General features: G+C 43.4%; 1 protein-coding gene across 3 annotated transcripts; it reads left to right on the top strand.

Annotated features, from left to right (window-relative positions):
- The first annotated feature begins 6,951 nt into the window (after nucleotides 1-6,951).
- Nucleotides 6,952-17,857, top strand: LOC120685397 (zinc finger CCCH domain-containing protein 43-like). 3 transcript variants are annotated; one of them, XM_039967293.1, is made up of 11 exons: nucleotides 6,952-7,310; nucleotides 8,554-9,109; nucleotides 9,570-9,610; nucleotides 9,650-9,858; nucleotides 10,026-10,111; nucleotides 12,426-12,485; nucleotides 13,475-13,534; nucleotides 15,314-15,439; nucleotides 15,918-16,220; nucleotides 16,758-17,030; nucleotides 17,343-17,857. In XM_039967293.1, the coding sequence occupies exons 1-11, from the start codon at nucleotides 7,180-7,182 to the stop codon at nucleotides 17,535-17,537; spliced, it is 2,040 nt and encodes a 679-aa protein (XP_039823227.1). In that variant the 5' UTR covers nucleotides 6,952-7,179; the 3' UTR covers nucleotides 17,538-17,857. The 3 variants fall into 3 exon arrangements, with proteins under 3 accessions (XP_039823227.1, XP_039823228.1, XP_039823226.1); XM_039967294.1 differs by having other exon boundaries at nucleotides 9,570-9,858; nucleotides 16,800-17,030; XM_039967292.1 differs by having other exon boundaries at nucleotides 6,954-7,310; nucleotides 9,570-9,858.
- The last annotated feature ends 1,112 nt before the right edge of the window (nucleotides 17,858-18,969 follow it).

The following is an 18,969-nucleotide window of genomic DNA, read 5'->3' as shown; positions in this document are numbered from 1 at the left end:
AATGCCAGTTGCCGATATGTTGGTAGATGCTGCTGCAGGGCATAAAATAATCAGTTTTATGGATGGGAATCTTGATACAATCAGATATTTATGGCTGAGGAGGATGTTCATAAAATTGCATTCAGATGCCCGGGCATGTTAGCTTGTTCGAGTGGATCGTCATGACCTTTGGATTGAAAAATGCCGGAGCAACATACCAGAGGGCCATGAATTATATTTTCCATGAGATCATCGACAAGATTGTGGAGATTTACATTGACGATGTTGTGGTGAAGTCCAAGGGGCATCAAGAATATTTAGCCGACTTGTGCAAAGCTTTGGAATGCACTAGAAAGCATGGATTACGAATCCTAACAAGTGTGCATTTGGTGTGTCGGCTGGTCAATTCCTTGGGTTTATGGTTCATGAAAAAGGAATTGAGATTAGTCAGAAAACAATCACAGCCATTAACAAGGTAGTGGCTCCAGAAACAAAGGTTGAACTTCAATCATTGATCGGCAAGATCAATTTTATTCGGAGGTTTATTGCTAATCTATCCGGTAAAATTCAGCCATTCAATTCTTTGTTGAAGTTGAAGGCCGATCAGAAATTTGTATGGGGAGAAGCACAGCAAAAGGCATTGGATGAAATCAAATAGTATCTAACATCGCCTCCTGTGTTGGTTCCACCACAAAAGCACAAGCCGTTTAAGTTGTATTTATCGGCTGATGAGCATGCTATCGGATCGGCCCTTATTCAAGAGTTCGAGGGAAAGGAACGTGTGATATACTTTGTCAGCAGAAGACTCTTGGATGCTAAAACCAGGTACTCCCCTGTTGAAAGGTTATGTCTTTGCTTATACTTTTCTTGTACCAAACTTAGACATTATTTATTATCGACTGAGTGTGTTGTGGTGAGCAAAAATGATGTGATCAAATACAAGCTCTCACTGCCGATTTTGAATGGGAGGATTGGAAAGTGGACTTTGGCCTTATCCAAGTTTGATCTGAGATACGAATCGGCTAAAGCGGTCAAGGGGCAAGTCATGGCAGATTTTGTTGTTCAGCATTACGGGCCAGAATTGGGAGTTGTTGATCTAGTTCCGTGGATATTATTCTTTGATGGTTCATCATGTAGAGCTGGATCTAGAATTGGCATTGTGTTGGTATCGCCTCGGGGGGCAACATTTGAAATGTCTTTTCTGATAGAAGCGACTGCAACTAACAATTAGGCTGAGTACCAAGATTTGCTCAAAGGAAATCGGCTATTGCAAAAAATTGGGGCCGATGCAGTAGAAATATTTGGAGATTCCATGCTGGTGGTCAATCAGTTGATCGGTATATATAAGTGTAAATATGATATTCTGCGGGTTTATCATGAAGAATGTTGCCGATTGCTGAAAGAATTCAAGAAGGTAACTATAGAGCATGTTCCCAAGTTTTATAATGGTGATGCCAATCGGCTAGCACAATATGCTTTTGGTTATAGGCTGATGGAAGGTGTGATGGCTCTGGAATTACCTGCTGATGATTGGAGGAAAGAGATCGTTGATTATTTGGAAGATCCCTCCAAGAAAGTAAGCCGGAGAATCAGGTTTCAAGCGACTAAGTATGTGTTGTTTGAGGGAGAATTGTATTACCGGACGATTAATGGTGTTTTGCTTAGATGCCTTGACAAGGAAGAGGCTAAAGTCTTGATGGGAGAAATACATGAAGGTGTCTGTGGCTCGCATCAATCGGCATATAAGATGAAATGGATGATTAGGAGAAATGGATACTTTTGGCCAACCATGTTGGAAGATTGCTTCACTTATTATAAAGGGTGTCAAGAGCATCAGAAATTTGGTATTGTGCAGAGAGCACCGGCATCGGCTATGAATCCCATTATTAAGCTGTGACCATTTAGAGAATGGGGAATTAATTTGATTGGACAGATTTATCCACCATCCAGCAAGAATCATAACTTCATACTGGTGGCAACAGATTATTTCACCAAGTGGGTTGAAGCAATTCCTCTGAAAACCGTGACATCCAAAGAGATGATTGAGTTCATGAAGGAGCATATTATCTATCGGTTTGGTACTCCACAGACTATTACGACCGATCAAGGTAGTATGTTTATTTCTGAAGAGTTTGGAGAATTTGCCGCAAGTATGGGAAATAAACTGTTGAATTCTTCTCTGTATAATGCCCAAGCCAATGATCAGGCAGAAGCTTCCAATAAAGGGATTATTAAATTGATTAAGAGAAAGATTGATGAGCAGCCAAAGAAGTGGCACACCACTCTTAACAAAGCTTTATGGGCCTATAGAATGTCTTGTCATGGAGCTACCAAAGTATCCCCATATCAGTTGGTATACGGAATGAGGTTGTTCTTCCTTGGGAAACTAGGATTAGTTCCAGACGGGTTACGTTTCAGGATCAGTTAACAGCCAATGGTTATGCTGCATTGATGAAAGACGAATTGGAAGATTTGGCTGGACATAGGCTGAATGCTCTCATAAATATTGAAGTTAATAAAGCTCGAGTGGGCCGATGGTATGATAAGAAAGTCAAAGCCAAAACTTTTGACCAGGGGGACTTAGTGTGGAAACTGGTTCTGTTGATAGGAACTAAGGATCCTAAATTCGGCAAGTAGCCCCCAACATGGGAAGGGCCATATAAAACTAGCATATGTGTTCCTGGAAATGCGTATATTTTGGAGACATTGGAAGGGGAAGAATTTTTCAGTGCGTTTAATGGAAAATATCTGAAGAAATATTACCCAAGTGTGTGGGTAGATGCATAGCCAATTGCACCAAAGATCGGTTGGGTTTAAACATAGCCAATACATAAAAGTATCGCCTTTAGAAAGAAAGGCTTGATCATAATAAGAACACGTTCAGGTGCTTTCATGGCCGATATGACACGTATTGCCCTTAGATCAAAAAAATACACTCCATACACGTGAATTTGGATTTGGATCAATATTGCATGGTGTTTTCTTAGGGTTGGAAAGTTTCTTTGCGGTTAAGTTTATCTTAATCTATTAAGATGCATTGGTTTGGCAGTCGAAGATCAATGTGAGGAAAACTAAAGGAAAAAATCAGAACAACACAGGCACAAAGGCGAAGGGGGAGGAGGCCCATCCATTGATTATATTTACAAAGAGCCAGATAGGCTGTTACAAGCTACAACCTAGTCTGACTCCTCGCCAAAGAGGTTGCCGACGACCCCATCCAGGCTAACGTCGCCAACGATGGCATCGGCAGGGAAGTAGAGATCGTCGACAAGCTCCTCGAAATCCTCCTGCTCCGCGCCCCACATGGGGAAGACCGGCTCCCACTGCCAAAAGTCCGCCCCGGACATGGTGGACACCACGGCGATGGCCCTGGGGGCGCCCTCGTGAGCTCCGTAGCGGGCGACCTCCTTGACGCAGGCCGGGATGTTCCGCATGCGCACGGCGACGGTGCCCCCCCTGCGCATTCACCGAGTCTATGGCGACTCGGGAAGCGTCCAGGAGGGTCTGGACCTGCGACTCCAGCTCTAGAGAGAAGAAGAGGTTAGAGCAAGAAGCCAAGGATGATCATAGGAGAAGACATAGCCAAAGAAACTTACTGGCAACTTTGGTGTCGGCTTTGGAGAGCTGGCCACGGATGATGACCTGATCTGTCTGTGCCCGGTCGAGCTCACGGCGGGCCTCGTCCCGCTGGCAGAGGAGGTCGTGGATGACCGTTTGGGTGCCCTTGTCCAGGGCCTAGAAGTTGGTCGGGAGATCAATGTCGGCGTCCCTGCAGAGATCAAGAACTAGTCAGATGCAGATCTGGGATGCAGCATTGGTGGGGAAAGGAAGTGCCTTACCCGTGACAGGGACGGAGCGGCGGAGGAACACCGGAGGAACCCTCGCTGGTGCGCTTGTTTCTCACCATGTGCTCGTGGAAGGAAAGAGAGACTGGGGTTTTTGGCTAGAGGAAGAAGAAGAAAGCAAAGGAAGCTTTAGCCAATGGAGAAACTACAGTGCCGATGGGGTTATTTATAGCCCAAAGTGAGGTAGACGAATCGGTTGCTATGCACTGGTGCGATATGCCACCCGCACGGGAAGCAAGACAGCAGTGATGAGAAGACCGTTCGGCAGCATAATCATGACAAGGATTAATTTCAAAGTAAAAATGACATTTTACTCCGAAATTGGGGGGCATGTGTTGACACCGGATTTTGACACGTGTCAAGGAAGAGTGTTGCAAAGGAGAAAAGGGTTTGTATATCGCGAACGGTGGATTTGGAAGGGTGATCGTGCGTCACCGGTGGAAATCCTATTGACCGAGGGAGGTGGAATAGACCAGATATTTTGGCTTCGGTTTGGCAGGAGTTATCTTGTTTTAGAATTAGTTTTATTTTTCAAAATAGAATCGTGCTTTGCCGTGATCGGCTAGGACTATGTTAGCATGAGGTATAAATATGAGCCCCCGGCTATTGTAAAAGATTGATACACATCCAACAAACACAAATTTACTCTTTTTGCAATTTACTTTTCTGTCGGCGGCTTCGCCTTTTTCTTTTTCGCGAGTTCTTTCAAGCTGATCAAGGACGCCTCACATTCGAGCGACTTGGTTTGCTGGTAAGTTTTCGTTTACCGAGTAAATCTGAGCTTTAGCTTCCGGGTGCATCGCTGTGGCTTCGTTCAGATCTATTTAAAAGTTATCGAATTTATCTAAATTTTTATCTCGGGCGCATTGCAGTTTTTTCGTTTAGATCTATTCACAATTTATCTGGTTTAGCAATCTGTTTGATCAGCTGTAAGCTATCTGGTTGTCACGATAAACCTTGTAAAGCTGGTTAGATCGGTTGTAAGCTTAGTCTTGTTCAGATCCATACATTTGTGGGTTTGCACATCATTATCTTGGCACGTGTCGGCTCTAGATCTGGCAGTCTAGTTGCATATCGGTATCGGCAGCTTATTGCCAATTCCCTACATATCGCTTTTAATACACGATCTTTATACTCGATCTACTGTCGTTTTCTGTATCGGCAGAGCCTTGCCGATACGCTGCGTAAGGGTGATTCGGAAATCCAGCCGATACACTCTTGAATTTGATGGTTTACTATTTCCTGATCAATTTACAGGTCAAATTGACTGGCACGCCTTGGTTTGAATCAAGTGTAGCCCGAGCTTGGCGTACGGGGCTCTCGGACTTGGTGTGTGATCGTTTCGCGTCAACAAGCGGGACACGCCATGAGTGAAGGAAGCTACCTAGATATTTTGTATGAATTTTGAACAACTGAATATTTGATTGTACGAATTTTGTTGTATTATTAATTTAAGTAACGTCCCGTAGCCCTAGAAATATATTTATGTTTATGAAATTCGCTAATTACTATATTTTTGTGCATCTATTATTTGTATTTTCATGGTTTACTAGTAAACCACTATTTGCCGTAGTCTGCTATAGCCTCCACTGTAGTCTCTTAGCCTCGAGAAAAAAAAGGAAAAAGTCTAAATAACCCCCTCATCTATCGGCAGTTGACTATTTAACACCCCAACCTATAAAAACCAGATATTCTACACCCCAACCTTTCCAAAACCGGACAAATAACCCCCTCAAGCGGTTTTGGATAGTGGTTTTGTCTTTTATCCTTTTTATTTATTTCAAATGTGGTGAAATTTTTATTGTGACCTAATTATTGTATGCTTGAATTGTAGTAAAAATTTTATACTCATTGGATCATGTATTACATAGTTATAAATTTATAAGCATAAACCACAAATAAATCTATAACTGTGTAATATATGATCCAATGAGTATGAAATTTTTACTACAGTTCAAGCATACAATAATTAGGTCACCATAAAAATTTCACCACAATCGAACAATAGAAACTGCAGTTATGAATTATTCTAATTAATTATAGAAAAGAATAGATAAAAAATCTAAAACAAAAAATTGTATTAAAAATACTATATTATATGATCACTGTGTACTTCTGATAATGTGGAGTCCAACAAAATTTGATTTTCTATTTTATGAATTTTTTGTGATTTATTATGATTTTTCGATGATTCATTCAAAATAAATAAAAAAGAAAAAAGACAAAACCACTATCCAAAACTGTTTGAGGTGTTATTTGTCCAGTTTTGAAAAGTTTGGGGTGTAGAAATATCTGGTTTTATAAGTTGGGGTGTTAAGTATTCAACTGCCGATAGATAGATGAGGGGGTTATGTAGACTTTTTCCCGAGAAAAAATATTCCGCTATTTACCATAGCCCGCTATTTAAAACCATGACCTAGCAGCATGCACGCGCTAGATTGGGTGTTAAGTAGTCCCTTGGCAATAGTTGGGGGTGAAGTAGACTTATTCTAATTCCAATTCCAATTAAAGGTTCAAAGTAATTACAAGTTTTGCAATTTGCTCTTTTTTATAGGGCATGTTTGGTTAGTAGCCGCACATTGCCACACTTAAGGTTAGGCACAAGCTGCAGTCGTGGCATGACTAACCTGTGACAAAAATGGAGCTGTTTGGTTACTAGACTAACCTTAGACTGACCTCAGCAGTAGCCCCGCAGCCGTCGCCGCACGCGCCCGCCCGCAGACGTGGCCCGGCCCCGATCGCGCCGCACGCGCCCGCCCGCCCGCCACATCAGCCTCTGGATGGCTCCGGCACATGCTGCTGAGGTCAGCCTTAGGTGAATTGTGGCAAATCGAGTGTGGCAACCGTTTGGTTACTAGCACAACACTTGCCACAAATTTAGTAAAAATATATAGCAATTGTTTGGTTTGTAGCCAAGCTTGAATATGATCACCTTGAGTCAATGAGGAGGTGAGATTACCACCAAGCATGTGTATCTCCAATACTTCATGTCTAATAAATGACGATTTATATATTATAATGAATTGTAACATCTTTAATCTTTAAGAGAAAAAATAGCACTAATAGAAGGAAAAAAAATCCATAGGAAATTGGTGTCTCATTGGTTCGGCCGGCCCAGCCACAGGTCCAAGAGCCCAAAACAGCAAGCGGTGTCCATTGATCTATCTCGTCCTCATGTCTTCCCCCTCTCACTTTCCCAATTCCACCGAATAAGTCCCCTGTTCTTGTTCCATGGAAGCAAATCGCTGCCTCGATCTCTCTGCTCCGTGATGCCTGACGAATGCGCTGCTTTGGATTGTTGCCTCCTCCAGCCTACCTTTTAGTTCTTCTTCTCTCCTCTCTACTCGATTGAGCCATGGGACAAGGTGGCTCTCGTATGGTGAGCGACGAGGCAAGGCGGAGTGATGGCTCCGGGGGTCCGGGGAAGAAGCTGCAGTCCACCACAGGCGAGAACTGCGGAGACGCCGAGGAGTGTAGATCAATCCGGTGCGTATACTTCATGAGTTCGTGCTATTTTCCTTCTCGGGCGGTGACAGCAGCTTGCAGGCCGTCCCGCAAAATATGTGGGCCCTGTGCTAAATTATAATTTAGACCCTACATCTAATTACGAAGTAGTAATATAATAATTTCTATAGTATAAATTATTGCATAATCACTAGGTATACTTACACATATAACATATTGCTTGTTTGAACACATTTCTAAAATCGAGTCAGTTGTTGTATTCCTGTTTTTCGTTCTATGATTGCATAACAAGTCATATTTTCTATCCAACTTCCACAGTACATGACTTAAAATATAGATGCGCAAATACAGAAAGAACAAAATTAAAAGGGCTCTAAATTTCAAGAAGAAACTATAGGCACACAAAGGTTGATTAGTAGTGGCTTCTATTGTTTTAGATAGCTCCGATCCAACAAGAAGCTAGCACCTTCAATGGTCGAGCAGCACGAGGCAATCCCAAATGATCAATTTGTACTAGGACTGGGATTAGGCTTAAGAAAAGAAAACGAGATTAAGGAAATGAAATATACCCACAAGGAAACAATAAGAGATTAGGATTAGGGATGATTCATGCTACAATGGTAGGATGTACAACTGCTGTTAATTATTAGTCCTTTTTTTGCTGGAAAAGAAGGAGGAAAAATGGGAAGAGATTGAGGGACTAGAAGGAAAGTTTGTGCTACCGTGAGGTTTCCCCGAGAAGCTGTATAGAAATTTGAGTGACCACATCTATTTTGCAACCTGCCACATCATCACTGCACCATCGGGTTGTTCCTCCCACTGGCTTGGGTGGCCGGTTGCCGCAGGGCTTATTCGCAGATGCAACCCAGGTCGACATCGATTGCGGCAGGAGCGATCGTGGGAGGAGAAAAAAGAAAGGAGCATCGTGGCAGGAGGAAAAGAAAAGGGGGGGGGGGGGGGGGGGGGGCAGTGATGATGTGGCAGGTTTGAATATAGAGGTTGAAAATTGTTTAGAGAATCTGTTGGTTTATTCCAGTTTTTTTGGGGGCGTTTTATTTTACAGACTAGCTAAAATCAGGCAATTTGGAATCCATTTTACCTAGCCTGTTGGAGTTGCAAAACAAACACTGGCCTAGGATGGTGTGGCACGCCTAACCTTTGGTGTGGCAAGCTGTGGACACCATCCAAAAAGTCACATAAAATCGCAGCTGGTTTCCGGCTTAATCCGCATCTAACCCCTCAGACTTTTCCACACCCTCCTCAGCCGCTGCCAATCCTTCAAGACCCTTCCGGAGTCCGATCCGGATCGGGCTGCCGCCATGGCCGACGAGAGGAAGGGGAAGGGTAATGCGGCGTTCTTGGCCGGATGCTTCGAGGAGGCGGCGTTAACGGTCGCCATCGCGCTAGCACCCAATAACCACATCCTCTACTCCAACCGCTCGGCGGCGCGCGCCTCACTCCACCGCTATGCCGACGCGCTCGCCGACGCGCAGAAGACCGTCGAGCTCAGGCCCGACTGGGCCGAGGGCTACTCCCGGCTCGGCGCGGCGCACCTCGGACTCGGCGACGCCACCATCGCTGTCGCTGCCTACGCGAAGGGCCTCGCGCTTGAGCCCGATAACGAGGGCCTCAATGTCGGGCTCGAGGACGCCAAGAAGGAGCGGAAGGAGATGAAAGCAGCTGCACAGGAGGCAGGGAACGCAGCTTACAAGAAGGACTGTGAGACGGCGATCCAGCATTACATGAAAGCCATGGAACTTGATGACGAGGATATCTCCTATCTTACTAACTGCGCAGCGGTCGACTTTGAGATGGGAAAGGTGAGGCTCTTCTTTCACTGATTTCCTGCATTGTTAATTCATTTTATGATTTTAGTTCAGTGAGTTCATTTCCTTGGCTTCTGCAAAGCGAGAATCAGTAGTATGCTAGTAGTTTGGGCTCCCGAGGAATTTATTGTGTTACCTGATAACTATCAAATATGGCCTTTGAGGGATTAATTACTTGATTCTCATGCTAATTGCTGAACGTTGAAGTGTCTTCTATCAAAAGGTCTCATACAGAAGGTTGTGAAAGTATTTAATTGGGGAACACTTGCATTATTATGCCTTTTGGTCCAATTGGAGCTGCTGCCATGATTTAGCTGTGTTACTAGTGCATTAAACTTATTACCATATTTGGTATGGTGGCTCAAATCATCTCTCAGTTCGGTAACCGAAATTTCCTGGTAAAATATGTTACATCCTGTTAGTTGGATTGTAATAGAACCTTTTCTGTCTCCAGTACGATGAATGCATTAAGGACTGCGATAAGGCTGTGGAGAGGGGAAGAGAACTCCGGGCTGACTTCAAGGTGATCTCAAGGGCATTGACAAGGAAAGGAACTGCTTTAGCCAAACACGCCAAGTGCTCTAAGGACTATGATGTCGCCATTGAGACCTTCCAGAAGGCTCTAAGAGAGCATCGGAACCCAGGCACTCTTAAAAAGTTGAATGAGGCTGAGAGGGCAAAGAAAGAGTTGTTGCAACAAGAGTACTATGACCCAAAGTGGGCAGAGGAGGAGAGAGAGAAAGGTATGAGAAGCATTGTAGTCATATCTAGTCGCCCCATGCATGATTATGTTCTGACATGTTCCTGCTGGTGTTTTTCCACTGCGCATTTTTATTTTAAGAGGTTTTGGACTTATGGCCGTGTTCAATGGTGATGGCCATGATTTACTAACTTATCTTATGATTTTTAGGTACTGAGTTTTTCAAGGAGCAAAAATACCCAGAAGCAATAAAACATTACACTGAGGCTCTCAGGAGAAATCCGAAGGATCCCAGGGTAAGTCATCTGCCTCCGTTTCTTATGTCAACCTTTGTTCTTCATACAGCGAGTGAGTGATGTAGTTCAGAAATACATGCCGTGGCAAGTAGACAAGTAGTTTATAATACTTGTGTGAGTAGTTCTCATTGGTATTATGTGAGTATTTCTCATTGGTATTACATGAATTAATTTCTGTGTGTTAAAGTTAGGACTTATCTTTCTTTCAGAAAAGGAAAACAAGTAAGATAATTTTTACAATGATTGAAAAAAATAAGAGCCGTCCATCTGATAGAATCGTACGGTCGTTAAGGTAGAAAGTACCTACACTAAAATACCTGGTGGTACAAAAATGTGGGATCAAGTACTAAAAAGTGGGATCGAATACTAATTTAATTTAATTTTTTAAATACCTTCTATTGATGAATGGCTAGAAAAAATTTCAAGGCAAAAGTACCTGAAAGTACTTTACAATCATTGTAACAAAACTCAAAGATTATATCATCCATTTTCTGATTTATCTGCATCCTTCTTATACGACTACTTCGCTGGAGATCAGTAGTGCTACTGTCAAGTTAGTATCTTTTCAGGCAAATATGGGGAAAAACAGCGAGGTATTGATAGAGGCCCAAAGGTCAACATATATATATATAGGGCATGTACAACGTTCAGCAGGTGCCGTCGCCTTGCATCGAACCAAACAAAATGCGTCTTCTGTCAGCTGATTGAATGAAGAGAGAGAAAGGTGCCGTCGCCTCCTTCGTCGACTGCGGAGGCGCGTGCTCCGACGCAAGTCGACAGCTTCGAGCAACCGCTGCAGGACCGGAGCCGAGTTGTCGCCGGCCGCAAGGATCCTATGCGCGGGCGGGAGCGCGCACACGGAATCCATTTTAGCGCCAAATCGAGCGCTCAGCCGCCTCGCCGCGCCGCCGCTCGCTGTTCGCGGCCGCCGCCGTCGCGCCTGCGCTCGTCCTCCTCGCCGCCGCCCCGGAAGCCCGCGCCTGCGCCCCCGCTCACCGGCCGCTGCCGCCGCCGTCGCGGCCGCGCTAGTCCTCGCCGCCGCACCAGAATCTCGGGCCGAGCCGTCGCTCGCCGGCCGTGGCCGACGCCGTCGCCGCCGCCCTCGACCTTCTCGCCGTTGCCCCGGAAGCCCCCGCCGCGCCTCCGCTCGCCGGCTGCGGCCGACGCCATCCCGGCCACGGTCGTCCAGCAGAGGACGCAAAAGAGCAACCCAAATCTCTCGCCTCTCGTGCAGAGGATGCCACGGAGGAGCAGCTACCCCGCATGACTCCCGGCCAGCAGCCGCCACGGCCGGTCCCGCCCGGCACTTGCCATCCGTGGCCACGCCCTCTCAACCCGATTCGCGCCGCCGGCCTGGCCGGTCCTGTCCCGGGCTCGCCGCACCATAGCCGACCCTGCGGCGGCCACGCCCACGCCTGGTCGCGAGCCCACCGGCCAACTGCGCCCCATGCTCGCGCGCGCTGGCCGGTCCAGCGCCAGGTGCGCGCGGCCATCCAGGTCGATGCCAGGTGGCAGCATCGCTGCTGCTGCATCGCCGAGTCCAGGCCAGCCCCGGCGGCGCAAACCGGCTAGCAGGGCGGGTGCGCATCGGCAAGCAGAGCGGACGCGGACCAGCGAGCAGGGGCAAGCTCCTCCGCGCGTAGCTTCCAGTCGGGGAGGTTCCAGCACAAGGAACGAAGAAAGGGCATGTATTCGCTGTTCATGCTTATAGTTTGGCGAATTTGGCCGGAGGGGAATGCATTCTTTGTATTCTCCATATACGCAACACAATGACTACAAAAATCAAATTATGCACTAGATCATCATGATTCATGTGTCCAACAGTGCATTAAATAACTAGCAGACAGCTAAACAGACAATCCGTTGTATGAGCTGTCTGTTTAGCTGTTTATATATGACAAACAGACAGCAGCTGTCTAGACCTTTGTACATGCCCATAGTACAAGACGAGACCCCCAAACCCTAGATACTAGGATATTATCATTATACTCTTAACAGGTTGAATAGCAAATGAAAAGGGGAGAGGGGCTCCTCAAGGAGTGAGGAGAGTGGCTCCTCCATTCTTTATGCTTCTGACAGAAACAATTTATGCTATTGGAATTTGACTAGCTCTGAAGCAACTGGAAAGGCATGTCTCCAAAGTCCAAGTTCTCTTAAAAGATGCGACACATCATATGTGTGGCCACTTTCTCACGAATCAAACAGCTTTACTCTTCATTCTTTGGATTAGATATTTGTTGTACAGTTTCATAAGTATTCTTTTACTTTCCATAGTTTGTAAGATGCTAATATCTAGTTTTCTAATTTTCTGCAGGGTTTTGATGACAAGGGGAGTGTATATTACTCAGAAAATCATAGGAAGGCATCATACGAGGTCAGCATTGCCTTTCAGTATATTATGATAAGCTGCCTTATTCTCACAGAGGTTTGGTATCAGCATTATTACAGTGTATATGATGTTGAAATAGTTAGATGAGAATAACTTGAAAAGGTTATTTTGTGGACATAATCATGTGATCTGAAGGTTGAGATTTCTTAATAGAGATAACTGTATTTGGTGTTTAAAATCACGTCTTATGTGACAGATTGCTGCAGAGCCTGAAAAAGGATCATATTTCAAGAAGTTTGATGAGACAAAAGCAGAACGTTAGGAACTATTACATTGACACTCTTTGGCGTCATCCACTGTCCACACAGTGGCTTTACGATTTATGGTTGAAGCATACGGGAATTAAGGAGAAGTGAAAAAGGTTGGTGCGTAGAAAACGAGAAGGAGAGAGATAGAGATAGAGATGTGTTGGGAAGAGAGAGGTGTCTCGGGAAGTGAGAATGACAGTTAATTTGATAAAAGTGGATGGGTGTAGAATGACAGATAAAGTTGAACGGAGGGAGTAATAAAGAGCAAAAGATACAAAAGAAAGCACGTAACAAAGGATCTGTACAGAGCAGGAGCCACGGAGATAGAAGAGCAAGGGGGCCTTCTAGAGAAGATTATCTATGCATGTCAATGAGAGACAGAAATTCTGTAGGTTTAGTAGTATCTAGCCTATTGAATTGCAAGGTAGCTTCCTCCACAAAACTAGATTGCCAGGATTGAAACGAAGGGTGGCTTCGTTCAAAAATCTTCTTGTTCCTTTTCTTCCAAATTTGCCATGCCAGTGATTGACGAGTAGTCATCAAATTGAAAACCTTGAGCACGTTATATGTTTAATGTACACATGATAAGATACACTCACTATCATCTGAAACCTATCCACATGGAGGATTGCATAAGTTGATAATCTTGTGAATGATTTGTATTTAATGTTTTATCCTTTCTTTTGTACTGATTACTTTTCCCCCCTGACTTTTAATGTTTCAAAGGGTGCCAGAGATAAAAGAAAGGAGGACATTTCAGAAGGTAGTGCACAGGAGGAATGCAAGGTTTGTTTGCGACTTTTTAATAATTCTTTTGATTGACTTTACTGTGATTATCCTGCACCGAGAGCTTTTTGACTTTTGAGTATTATTTTTAACATTAGTGTCCTAAGTTGATTTTTTAGTTCCATAATAAAACATGATAATAATACTCATTTAGTTGCTAGTAGCTAGCTGTTGACAACAGTATATGAGTTATGATGTATGTGGATGACGGTTTGCTAGTCCTTTTATAAGGATATGCACCCACTTCATGTATATATGAAGTTGTAATAGATATGTGATATATCTATATAGTTTTGAGTGTGTTCTCTCATATGCTTGTGTGATTCAAGATAGGAAAGAGCTAAGAGAGGAATTGAGTGAATCGTTTCCTACAATTAGAGGGGATTGAGAAATGTTGGAGGTGCAGCAAGTAGAGCAGAGCAGAACAGAGGTGAAGGAAGCTAACATTAGTATATTTTCTGAGGCACAAGCTTACTTGATTTGGTGCACACGAGGTGCTATTTATAATACAGTGTAGGTCGATTTGCTACAACCGACTATGCCTCAGCAGCAGCTAGACAAATCAAAATTGACTGCTTGAGCTAGCTACTAGACAGCTGTAAAAACTTACTAAGCAATGGTCTGCCGACCTGATATAGTAGGAAAATCTACTAGACTATAATAATAATAATAATAATAATAATAATAATAATAATAATAATAATAATAATAATAATAATAATATACGATAGAGCAGCTTCACACTGCTATCATCATTGGCTTCACACCAACACGGCGACATTACATCGCTATGGTCATCGGCTTCACACCGCCTCCTCCATGAACACGGCTTCGCACCACATGGAGATAGCTAGACATGGCGATATGGATTTGACCATGAGCTGTAAACCAAGTGTGAAATGAGCTGCCATAGTGAAATGGCACCACATTCCAGTGTCTCCACTCTCTCTGCTGTCTCAAGCGGTGGGTGCGTATGCCACCTCATTGCACATGCTTCGCGAAAAGATAAAAAAAAACAACAACTCTTGCTCTAAGGCTGATTTAGCTTGTTTGGTAAATTAGTTGCAGCTGTGTTGGCCTTAATGCAGCGCCTTCTGCAGTTGAGTAAATCTAAAAAGGTGAATCGTTTGTAAACCTGGCTAGAATGGAAAGTAAGTTTCTTGTCAATACGTTCACACATCACATATGGTTCGAACTTAATTTCCTGCAGCATAAGAATGCCAAAAGTCTCAGAATAATAATTTTGGGAAGAGCATAGCGACATCACTGGTTAGGTGCATGAATTACGATACATCAACACGAATTAATACATGCTTGAATAATCAACCAAATGAAGAGTGTGCCTATTTTTCTGTTGCAACCTAGTTTCTTCTGATAATCATAATTACTCCCTCCTTCCTCGTTTATAAGGCACGGTGGAACATGGCACGGTCTTCCAAATGATACTTTGACCATTTATTTGTCATATATTATATCATTTATGATTATAAATTTATAATCATTGTAAACTATATTTAATGACGAATCCAATCATATAAAATTTACATTATAAAAATTAAAAATTAATAGTTAAATTATTGGTCAAAGATATAAATGTTTGAATCTTGATATGCGTGTGTGCCTTATAAACGGGGAAGGAGGGAGTAGATAATAACACACAGCACAAAGTTATGCGCAGATATCTTTTGTAAAATTTAAGGTATTAGGTAGGAATTGGATATTTCATGATAATGATATTTTTATCCTATCTGTCCTATTATAACATAATGTATCTTGCAGTATTATTCAACACCAGGAGGGTGCAAATTCGGGAAAGCTTGCAAATACCTTCATCGCGAGGGAAAAGAAGGGAAGGCAGAGGCTGAAAAAGTTGATCTGAACTTTCTAGATCTTCCACTGCGCCCAGTAAGTCTTTCTTAGTTATTATGCTGATTATATCATCATCCGTTTTAGTTTTGCTCAGTTACCCTGGTTTTGCAAATTACCAAATAGCTGCAATCATGCAAAGATCATCTGATCATCAATTCAGGCACCAAATTAGCATCAAATTCTCTAACGAATTTGAATTTACTTCTTGACTTAGCTTACCCTTGTACAGAAGTTAAAGTTGAGACTCAACCTATTTTGGAAGGCCTAAAATTCTGGCAAATGGCAAATTTACAAAACGAAATATAAAGTAAAGAATAACATACACTAGTTCGTGCATCCGACACAGTTTTGTTTTCAAGTTAGAATTTATGAGTAACTGGTGTGTACCTGATATTTTCCCATGGTATTGGCAGGCATATCTTAATTCTTATGCCGAAGTATCTTTTCATTACTTAGTGTGTCATATTTCTTCTTGTGATATTTAAATGTGAACCTGGTTATTTTAATCATGAAGGGGAAAAAGGAGTGCCCATACTATATGCGCACTGGGAGCTGCAAATATTCAACTAACTGCAAGTTTCACCATCCAGACCCTACTAATGTGTCTTCAAAAGAACCAGTGTTAGAACATGAGAATGCTGATACTCCACAGCAAAATTTCCAAGGATCCTCTCAGACAAGTGTTCCAATATGGTCCGACCAGAGAGCCATGAATGGGCAGCATGTTCCTTTTTTAGCTCCAGCACAATCATACAGTGCAGGAATGATTCCACTGCAAGGAATGTATCCATCTCCTGAGTGGAGTGGGTATCATCAGGTAAATAAACTTGTATTACATATATCTTTCACTTCAGCTGTCACAGTGAATACATCTGGATGATATTAGTAATTGTTGTCCTCAAGTTGGTTTATTCTGCTGTTATGTCACTGTTTGTAGTTGTTGTGTCTATTCATTCCTGTTGCAACTGCAACTCATACCATTTTACTGTTTGTCAGGAACTATAAAAGCAATCATGTGTAAGTTAGAAAACATCATGTTTTCCTTTACAATTAAGAAAGCAAATACGAGAATTTGGATGATGAATGTGTACACTGGTGGTTTTGACCAAAATGAACTCCTGAGTGGTTTATTTTCTATAGTATTTTATCCACTCTGGATATGGTTTCTCCAGTTCGACTAAAAATTTTACATGTAGTCAAAGGAGTGCAGCCTGATTTATATTAATTAAGTCATGTTGAAATTTTCAGTAGAGAAAAGTGATGCGTTCTGTAACTCCTGCTACCTAATTCTCACTGCTTTACATTGGTGCCTTCTCTTTAATAACTATATTTGATATACGAATATTGTTTTCAGGTTCCTTTAAATCCGAATTATCCTCCTGGTGTCCCTTTTCAGCATTTTCTAGCTCATATGAATCATCCGATGCACAAGGAAGCAGATATGCCAAGGAATCAGCAAGTGCCTATTGACGAATATCCAGAGAGACCTGGCCAACCTGAATGTCAGCATTTTGTAAGAAGTAGTTTCTGCAAATACAAGATGAAATGCAGATATCATCATCCGAGGTCGCGACTGCCCGCACCAATGACAGGAGGTCTTAGCCCTCTCGGCTTGCCCATCAAACCTGTGAGTTCTTATCCAGTCAGTTTATTTTCACCATAAAGGCGATATTGCTTATGACTGCACCTGTTATTCTCTGGTACATGGATCTTACATCTATGATACTTCGATGTCATTTGACCTTGTAAAAGAGAAGAAAATATCGCTTCCATATTTTATTCTGGGAACATCTCAAGCCCTTTGCATGGAAAGCTCCCCACTTAACTTGCATAGTATTCCTGGATGAAATGTTTTAGCTCGTGCTCGTGGTTCGTTTGTTACTAGTTTATCTTGTGATAGGCTCTGCAAACTGATAAGTTTCGTGTCTTGTTATTACAGGATCAACCTGTGTGCACATACTACAGTCGTTTCGGTGTCTGCAAGTATGGTCCAGCTTGCATGTTCAATCACCCCTTCAACTTTGGCCCTCCTGTAGCTGTACCTACAGCGGCACCACCTCTCCCAGGCCAGTTCCCCACACGGGGCGGAGCCACAGGTGGTGCTGCCCGTGCTGCAGCACCCCCTTGGCCGTGAAAACACTAGCTTGTGTTCTTTGGTGAATAAGAAAAATACTATGTAAATTATCCACTGAGAAGTCCGGCCAACTAGTTTCACAACAAGCAGCCAGCACCCCCTGAAGGCTTATCCTGGCTCTGCCCACACCAGCACTTTACCGTGTAGCAGGCATGAGATGAGCGACTTTTCACATGGTTGGCGGTAGGGATCCGGCTCGCAAGTCGCAACGAAGTTGCACGAGGCTGGGTACATTACCGATGGGATTCATGAGACCATTCAAACCTGTGACAGTACTCCTCCGCTTTATATTGAACAGAACGTTACAGTTCGTACATGACTCCGTTGGACTTTGAATCCACTTTGCTGCGTACATGTTGGTTGCAGATAAGGCTATAAGTGTTGGACATACTTGGATCTCCTAGCAGTAGATCGAGTGCGCTAACGAGGTCGAGGACGAGGTGGGACGATCTAGGCGACGACGGCGCGGTGCAGGGGCGGCGGCGGCGCTTCTCGTCACTTCAACACCTTCTCCGATCGGTGGAGCTAGGGTTGTCGGTGCGCGAGTGGGACACGGACATTCTTGACGTGCGTACCCCTAGCCCCCCCCCCCACTTCTGTCTTTATGGTCCTGCGCGACGGGGCCCACAGGTTGGACATCCCTGATCAGGACGCGTGTCAAGGCCTGACCCAGCCGTTGGATCGGCCCGGTGGAGATCAATCTAACATTCTCCCCCTCGATCTCATCTTTCATACTTTCTACTTATAACTAAATTTTATCTCTTGGCATCTATTTCATTACAGATTAGAGCATAGAGCATGCCTCATCATGACAGTTAGTACCATCAGATTAACAGCTACAATGCACCTTTCTATTTTGAAACAGACCTTATCTTGGGCCCTTAATATCCAGAAATCATAGGCTCTACCATAGACCCATGTCGACTGAGTGTTCTCTGAACACATTGGGCGGTAAGCCTTGGTAAGCGGATTCGCAAGCACTTGCTTGGTACTTATACGCTCAATACTTTCAATATGATTCTGGATTTTCTCCTTGACAATGTATCTCTTAATGTCAATGTGTTTGGCAGCACATTTGATCTGTTGTCATAGGAGTGAAAATACTTAATTCCGGGAGTGATTTTATTAACTTTAAGTGCCTGTTTGGTGGCCTCATATCTTGTAATACTGAAAGGTATGCAGTATGCATCACCGATGTTACCACAACTGTCTGTTTGTTTGGAGCTTTTCCACATTAAAACTCCAAACTACGAATGTTGGTAACTTGCTGTGGATTTCTTTACACATTCGCAGAAGTTCTATCTTTGTACCCACAACTATTTGAGAGCACTTGTTCTTTCTAACTTAGTATGAGGCCTTTAATACTTTGCAAAAATTGCAAGACATTCTTAATTCCATTCCAGTGATCTATATCTGGAGTGGACTTCTGCCA

Source organism: Panicum virgatum, chromosome 8N, assembly GCF_016808335.1.
Source record: "Panicum virgatum strain AP13 chromosome 8N, P.virgatum_v5, whole genome shotgun sequence".
NCBI classification, from domain to species: Eukaryota; Viridiplantae; Streptophyta; class Magnoliopsida; order Poales; family Poaceae; genus Panicum; species Panicum virgatum.
The sequence above is the reverse complement of the archived record's forward strand: the minus strand, read 5'-3'. Positions and strand labels throughout refer to the sequence as shown.

Bases quoted from the DNA above. Each gene is read 5' to 3' on its own strand.
- LOC120685397 (XM_039967292.1), top strand. From the start codon at position 7,180: ATGGGACAAGGTGGCTCTCGTATGGTGAGCGACGAGGCAAGGCGGAGT. The intron at 7,311-8,553 runs GTGCGTATACTT...CACCCTCCTCAG, and splicing joins GAGGAGTGTAGATCAATCCG to CCGCTGCCAATCCTTCAAGA. The intron at 13,535-15,313 runs GTTTGTTTGCGA...TGTATCTTGCAG, and splicing joins GTGCACAGGAGGAATGCAAG to TATTATTCAACACCAGGAGG.